At 35.1% G+C, this 8,230-nt stretch overlaps 1 protein-coding gene across 1 annotated transcript; it reads right to left on the bottom strand.

Annotated features, from left to right (window-relative positions):
* Positions 1-1,175: 1,175 nt before the first annotated feature.
* On the bottom strand, positions 1,176-5,517 carry LOC111430417. Its single transcript, XM_023066643.1, has 6 exons — positions 5,106-5,517; positions 4,834-4,949; positions 1,947-2,073; positions 1,610-1,758; positions 1,463-1,525; positions 1,176-1,371 (listed from the first exon to the last, which is right to left on the bottom strand). The coding sequence occupies exons 1-6, from the start codon at positions 5,385-5,387 to the stop codon at positions 1,347-1,349; spliced, it is 762 nt and encodes a 253-aa protein (XP_022922411.1). The 5' UTR covers positions 5,388-5,517; the 3' UTR covers positions 1,176-1,346.
* Between the last annotated feature and the right edge of the window lie 2,713 nt (positions 5,518-8,230).

The raw sequence follows: 8,230 nt of genomic DNA, 5'->3' as shown, positions 1-8,230 counted from the left end.
TAATTTACTATAATTGATGTACTTCGAGTGCCTAAGATCCAAATTACTTCTGCACGTGTTATAGTAACTCCATCATCTCAAACTTGACATAATCCTTAGAATTAATGAAATAAGGCATTTCATTGAGTTTCATGACATTTGGAGGTTATTTGGGTCATAAACCGAAGATAAGTTACCTTATGGGTACTTGGTTTAGCTATAACCTTATCTAATGACGACCAAATTTCATATATAATCTTAACATTCTATAATATTCTTAGTATTAAATTTTCATGGGTAGTGGAGTTCATTTAGTGAGTCATTTTAACGTTACTTAAATCTAGAGCAAATCGATCTATTTAGGGTCTTAACTCACGGTTCTTGGTGTTTTTCTTTCATATGTCCTTAATTCATACTTAGTTTAAGGTTCATGTTGAAATCTAGGCGATTCCTACAAATATTTCTTAAGGAAAGTCTAAGATGGTACATACCTCGTCGTCGACGCTCGAGACCTCCATTCTCGAGCTTTTGATGTCCAAATTACTTCGAATTTTCTTTGAAAGATTCCTTAGAGTATTTGGTTGATGGAAGCGTTTTTATGAGGATAAAAATTGGAAAAAACTACCGTAGGGTTGAGTTTTGATTTAACATGGCTGATTCAGTCGAAACAAATAGCTATAAATTTATACATCCTTATGATGTGAGTGCATTTATCATGTATAACATTGTGGAGGATAAAACATAAAATCTTCAATCTTCCCGTCTCTACTTTTCCATAGTTCTCTCCTTCACTCTTTTAAAAGCAAAGAGCAATTAGCCATAAGGATGTAGTTGGCTTTACGCTCAACCCTACGCGTAGTAGTTTGAGCTACAACTAGTTCAGTTGAATTATATTCAAGAAGAGACAATCGGAACAGAAAAGACCTATTACATGGTGATTAATTGAGAAAGAAATATACAGTGTAGAGGTCTTGAACAACAATGCTTCAACATAATTGTTTACGTGTTGTGGCACCCAAAAGAGCACACGGACCGAACGATGAATCAATGAGTTTCCATTGTTAGTTGTTACTCATTTACTGGCTAATTGTTGAAAATGACACCAAAAAGTTGAGCAAACTTTGTTTTCCGAACCTCTTTTCATTATTCTTCAGCCAACTGTGGAAGAAATCTAGAAAAGCTTAGCAAATCTGAAGTTTGCACCACCCAAAGTTCCAAAATTGAACTTAAAATGCGAATTCAAATGACAAAATCAACTTCTCACAAGTACAACAGGCCCTACTTATCATACATTCTTCCTATTTAGGATGAACTTACTATTCTTGCGTTGCAAATAGCTGGGGAGACGCTCCCTTCAAAAATCAGCTTCATCTCTCTCTCACCTCTGGGTTCCTGAAATTATCAGTTGGCCAAAAAGATGAGATAGAACACAAGCGATGGAAGCAACAACTATTATGTTCATAGAGCTTAGCTTAATCGAGACCTCTGAATGTGATCGAGAATGAGTAGCCTTGGTCCGGGCGGGATTTTCACATCTCTAAGCGCACTGTGGATATACCGAGTCAATAAATACATCATATCTACTAATTACAACACCTTAAGCACAAAAACTTTATATCAATTTACATGCCTATCAGTGAGCAGAGGCAAAGTCGAATCGGACAATAAGCCATTCTTGAAATTCTTCTCATAACCCTGTAGGCCAAGGTTATTCAACATGCTTCTTGTTTTAGCATAGTGCACATCTTCCACTGGTGGTTGAGAAAACCTTTCCCCTACCTGCAAAATAGCGTTAACTCTTAACACAAGTGTCCCGGGATAAAAATCGCGTAAAATCACTGATTTTCTTTTCTGGTTGCCAAGACGCATGACTCGGGACTAACAGCCGAAGACATTCAAGATGGAAGAGTGGTAGAAATGCTTCAAAAGTATCAGAAGAAAATAAAAGAGTTGGTATTGATGCACACCTTGAAAATTCCACCTTGAACGAGGGCGAAAAAGAAACCAGAGGTAAGAGCGTTGGCAGCCTGATTTGGACCTCCCATTCCACTCACCAATGAAAACAAAGCCCCAGATCCAAAAGCAGCCACCATACTGTAAAAACAACCGAATATCAGAAAGCCCTTATGGTATTTCTAATGCGCCCCTATAAAATAGGAGAATTTCCATAGCAACTTCGCTAAGATAGCTTCATTCTGACGCCTCAAGTTACCCACCAATCCGAAGACCATTGATCGCACCCTTATCCACCCCCTCAAAATCAATTTACTAAAGACATCCACCCCTAAAAGGACTGAAAGGGGAAACGAGATCGCCTTATATAACCGGCCTAATGCAATTTCAAATTGAAGTACGCTACTTAAAACCAAAACCTTTCTTCCCAAGCGCCTTATCGAAAAATCCCTATCCACATGGTCAAAAGACATGTCACAATCAGTTTCAGAGTATGATCTCTTTCTTTTTACCCCTCATATCTCAAGGATCTCATTAGCAACTAAGACTTAGACTCGAAATTTGACCTCCAATAATAAAGGTCCCTTGAGATTCTGAGATAGTGATTGGAAGAACCTTTCCTTAACCTATTGGCCATAACCTTGGCAACAATTTTGTAAACCAACTTAAATAACTGATCCAAGGGTTCCAGAATCAAGAACTTAGGAGGTGTTTGGCCCATCAACTTGGGTTGGGTGGAGTGGATAAATAACTTGACTCCACCAATGAATAAATAACTTGACTCCACCAATTTCAACGGTATTCGCTATTTAATTCAACAAATTTATCGAGAAGCACCACTAGTGTTCACGATGGAAGTCTGCACATTTATCAAAGAATCCCATCTTCCTCTTTTTCCCTCCCCTCCCATGTTAATAATAAGTATTTTTAACATATTTGAAAAGTATAAAATGCTTATTTTTCAATTTTTGTTTTATAATTTTCCATAATTATCAATCAATATCAATATTTTATAGATATTTTCTCGATAATTTCATAAAATCGAGACTTTATGCTCAAATCGAGACTTTAGTCTCCTGTGTAAAATTTTTTAAACAAGAAACAAAAGTTTTTAGTGAAGAAATAGAAAGAGACTAATGCTCAAATATTGAACATCTCCTAAGTGGCCTGTTTCTTACATCAAAAACCAAAGATTCTTTGGATTAATGAATCCAAGGCAATTTATGGTTTGAAAGAAACCAAGGAATCTTTGAAAGATAAGATCCTCGATAGGAAATATCATTTCAAATTCATCAAGATCGAGCTTCTCGTTGGTGTTCTTTTGTCTTAAGTTACTGAAGGTTATTCATTGATAAGATCCTCGATAAGATCCTCGAGGAGAAGAGGGCATATCATTCAGGACTATTATACTAAATACTGAAGTCCCACAAGAAAGTCCCTTTTCTAAATTCATATGTACCCTTATCTTAAGTTTTAGTGATAACAAGAACTTGAACCAAATTCAATACATAAATGATAAAATATAAAATTTTAAACGATTAATGGGGAGATCACACATTGATTGGGAAGGAGAATGAAACATTCTAGAAAAGTTTCCGTAGTAGACGCGTTTTAAAAATCTTGAGAGAGACTGAAAGGGAAAGCCCAAAGAGGACAATATCAGATAGCAGTGGGATTGGACTGTGAGATCCCACATTGGTTGGGGAGGAGAACGAAACATTCTTTATAAGGGTGTGGAAACCTCTTCCCAGCAGACACGCTTTAAAAATCTTGAGAGGGAGCCCGAAAGAGAAAGCCCAAAGAGAACAATATTTGGTAGCGGTGGGCTTGGGCCGTTATAAATGGTATTAGAGCCAAACACCAGACGATGTGCCAGTGAAGAGGCTGAGCTCCGAAGGGGGGTGGACACGAGGCGGTGTGCTAGCAAGGACGTTGAGCCGCGAAAGGGGTGGGTTGAGAGGGTCCCACATTGATTGGAGAAGGGAACGAGCGCCAGCGAGGATGCTGGACCCCGAAGGGCGGTGGATCGTGAGATCTCACATCTGTTGGGGAGGAGAACGAAACATTCTTTATAAGAGTGTGGAAACCTCTCCCTAACAGACACGTTTTAAAAACCTTGAGAGGAAACCCAAAAGGGAAAGCACAAAGAAGACAATATCGGCTAGCGATGGGCTTGAGCCATTACAAAGGTTGAAATTGAAAAAGTAACACAAACAATAAAAACTAAGTGAAATGAGAGGAAACCCGAAAGGGAAAGCACAAAGAAGACAATATCGGCTAGCGATGGGCTTGAGCCATTACAAAGGTTGAAATTGAAAAAGTAACACAAACAATAAAAACTAAGTGAAACAAAGGCCTAAGAAATATACAAGGCATCTACATAGCACGCCTCATTAAATCTATAACATGTGAGAAGCATAGTTAACACAATATTGTCAGCATGTTTTTTTTTTTTTTCCCAATTTTAAAAAAAACAGCTCAAATGTCTTTGATATTGGAGCTCTGTTCTCAAACTAAAAGATTTGATCTCCTTTGGATGACCTTACTTGAACAGGACCTGTTCAATAGATTGTATAAATGTATCTTTGAGTTCTAAAAACAAAAGGAACATCCTTTGGTTACAGCTTGTAAGAGACTTATTTGGCACTTAATCCTTGAACAAACAATGGAATCTTTCAGATTTTCTCATCTTTGTGGCCTTGATGCAAGTTTTATGGCCATTTTTTAGCTACAACCTCAGTATTCTTTGTGCCAATTGGAAGAGTTTTTTATCCCTCTTTCATAATTTCATTTCTTCTACAAAACTAGTTTTTCATTAAACAAATAAAATGAAATGAACAAAGCCAGGGAATGCGAAGCTTGATGATAGGTCTAATTATCAAGCAGGAAAAGGAACCGTACCTTGACTGGACATCCTCCTTGCCTCTCAATCTCTTCATAACAGAAGATATGCCGGCATTGACACCGGTCATCACGGCAAAGTTGCGAGCCTGTACCAAGGGACCTCCAGCAAGAGCCTACAATTTAGAAAGAAAACCATAAAAATTAGGTACCCAAGATTCCATAGCATCAGGTTTGTTCATTGAAGAACTGAAATGTGGAAATAAGGTGATTTTCAATTTCTCTCCTTAATATTGTAAGAAAACCAAAAATAGGAAGGGTCAGAGTAGGACCTGGGCCTGCTTGAAAGAAGCCATGGCTTGAGGGTTGAGGCCGACCTGAGGAGTGGGCAGAGACGAAGAAACGTCGTTGGTGAGAGTGCCCATAAAACCACCAATAGCAGCGCCCTGCACAGCGCTGGTGGCGGTGACAACGGCGGCCTCAACTGGGAGAGACTGCTTGGCTAACCAGGCTTTGAACCCATTTTCCAACTCCTTGAAACGAGCTTGAATCTGCTCCACTGGGTTCTGTGGAGGAGTGAATTTAACCGCCACGCCCTGTTTTCCCTGCTCCATCTACAATAGAAAGACGACTGAAGCGTTTGATGTTCTTGGCTCCTCCCCAATTCCGGCCGGCGACAGTTAATTTTGCAGAAAAGTTGAGGGTTGAAGCCGGATGAAGAGAGAATGGATAGATAACAATTATATATTTCGTTTACTTGTTTAATCCTACCATCCCAACCAAACCCTAATATAAAAAAATGCTAAATTAATACAAAATAATTTTAAACTAATACCTTTAAAAAAAATATATATATATATCCTTTAACTCTAAAAAAATATATATATATTTCAAAAATACACATTTCTAAAAACTTAAAAAAAAAAATTAAACTCTTTTAAAAACTTAAAAAATAACTTTAATTTTTTAAAAAAACTTAAAAATATATCTATCAACAGTATAACATTTAAAAAATACTTATAAAGGTAACATTTAAACGTTTTTAGATATCGATAGACGATTGTAGTCCATATATTGATACTAAGAATGTTTTTTTTTTTTTTTTGTTTATAAAATTAACCAGTATTAATGCTACATTTAAAATTTGATGAGTATTTTTAAATATAGTACTAATCTTAAAAGTATTTTTGAATTGTTTTAAAAAAATGGAGAGGTATTAATGAAACATAAATATTATTAAAAGTTCAAAATTTTTTGGAAGGATATTATTGAAACTTTTAAGAGTTTAGGAGTATTTGGTGACGAAATTCAAAATTTAAAAATATTTTTATTAATTTAGCTAAAAATAAATAAATAAAATTAAATATACTAAAAATAGTGTTAATTTAATCTTAAACCAACAAGTGCATTTGGTTGGTACACACAATTTCCTTCAATTTGATGATTGTGCTTTCATTCTCTAAATTTTTGGTTCTCCAAATTAAATTGGCTTCAAATTCCAATGCAATTTGATTTGTGAAATTAGATGATTATTGTAGTTTTAATTTTTTAAATGTTAAGTAAAATTATTTTGATTTTTCTTTTTTCTTCCCTTATTAGGAATGTGTCTCTTAGCATTGCATTTAGATTTTTTTAAAATGAAAATATAAAAAAACAAATTTGCTTTTTTTAACTTTTTGAATGCATGCATTCCACCTTTTTTTCCTTTTGTTCCTATCTTTAATTTTATGTTATTTTAATTTTGTAAAAAATTAAGAGAGATTATCTGTAAATATAACAAGTTACCTTATTAATGAAATAGTTTCCACATTTTAATATTTTGAATTAAAAGTATAATTATAATGATTTGACTTTTTAAAATTTTGGACCGATTCAAGCTTGTTATAACATTTATGCTTTTAAGTCTGATCCTCCCCTAAGTGAAGATAATTAATTCCAATAAGAATAAATCCTCTCGGTCCAATTAAAGGATCTAAAGGAATTAAAGGATTTAAGTAAATTTAAGATCTAAAAGAATTGGAGAACGAAAAAGTTAACTAAAGGAACGTAAAGATATTTTTAAGGAACTTTTCCAATTTTTAATTTCTTATCTAAAATGAATGAATTTCAAGATTATTAAGAAATGAAAAATGAATTCGATGACAAATTTTAGAAAGATTCTGGATTTTTTTTTTTTAAATAATAAAATATTTGAAAATGGAAAATTATTAAAATATTCTTGAACTTCAAGATAATTACGAAAATGACACGTGTCAGAAAATCAAATCTGCAACCGTGGTCAATCATCAAAAAATCCATCGAATCATTAAATCCAACCGTTGGATCTTCACCAAATTTAATTATGTTTTAGAGAACACAACTCACTACATCTAACGACTAGTATTCAAATTGGAAGTCGGTAGTTCGCTGATTAGAGATGATATTTCTAATGGATAATCCAGAAAACTCAATCTTGAAATCACTACGATTCTAGTGGTTTCAACATCGGTTTAAGGTTCCCCTATTATGAAGTCAGAAGTTGGTAATAGTATGGAACAAGAATCAAGTTGAGTTGAACTCCCGATCGCAGTAATAGCCGTTTAGATTTTGGATCTCCTACTCTCGAATTTCTTCCAAATTCGAGAGCAATTGTCCACCATTTTCCTTCATACTTGCTTCTAAACAAGATTACCCACAAGTTCTATAAAGGAATCGAGCATTGAAAGAGCCTAGAACTTATTCCCCAATAGAGGCCTCCATCAAAGAACTTCAAGAAAAGCTTGAAAATTCAATCCGAGCATACAAGCCAATTCGTCGAGTGAAACTAATTCCAATAAGTTTATGCACCTCCAAGGAGTATTTCCATAGAAGACCGCGGAGAGAAATAACCTAAAGAACGTGCCCAATTGAAGAAAATCAGTTTGGGTATAATTTGGGGGTAAGTATTGAATTCCCTCCTACGATCTATTTCTCTTTAAATTAAGCATTCCTTTACCTTCAAAGGATCAAGTTGAGTAACTTTGACGAAGAAATCAAGAGTAAAAACATTGTAGAATGAGTAGCCCAAGAAAAGGAAGTTTTGCATTTTTGGGACAGTTGCAGACTGAGGACGATTTTTTAAAATTAAGGTCCCACACTCAAAGATGTTCCTCCAAATCAATTCCTTTAGCTTGAGGGAAGAATAAGGAAGATGTTCCATGAAGAAATCTGGCCCTGAAAATATCTAAAAACAGCTTCCCAATAAGGAATCCTCTACTTTGAACTCCGATGAGAAATTATATTTTTTATGAATTTTGGAGGCAAATATCTTAGGCTACATTCCACGAGAAGGTATGAAATTAATCCCTAGCTCTTCCTTATAATATTACTTTAAGTTTCATGAAGCAATCGAGGGGAGAAACACTATGTATAGAGCTGAAGAAGTGAAGTTTCATACGATGGCGCATATAAACATTCGCGTCTTCTTCCTGTCTAGAGG

This window comes from Cucurbita moschata, unplaced genomic scaffold (genome assembly GCF_002738365.1).
Source record: "Cucurbita moschata cultivar Rifu unplaced genomic scaffold, Cmos_1.0 Cmo_Scf00033, whole genome shotgun sequence".
NCBI classification, from domain to species: domain Eukaryota; kingdom Viridiplantae; phylum Streptophyta; class Magnoliopsida; order Cucurbitales; family Cucurbitaceae; genus Cucurbita; species Cucurbita moschata.
This window is presented reverse-complemented; position numbering and strand designations above follow the sequence as displayed.

Bases quoted from the DNA above. Each gene is read 5' to 3' on its own strand.
- LOC111430417 (XM_023066643.1), bottom strand. From the start codon at position 5,387: ATGGAGCAGGGAAAACAGGGCGTGGCGGTTAAATTCACTCCTCCACAG. The intron at 4,950-5,105 runs GTCCTACTCTGA...TCTAAATTGTAG, and splicing joins CTTCTTTCAAGCAGGCCCAG to GCTCTTGCTGGAGGTCCCTT. The intron at 1,759-1,946 runs GTGTGCATCAAT...GCTATTTTGCAG, and splicing joins TTCAAGGTGGAATTTTCAAG to GTAGGGGAAAGGTTTTCTCA.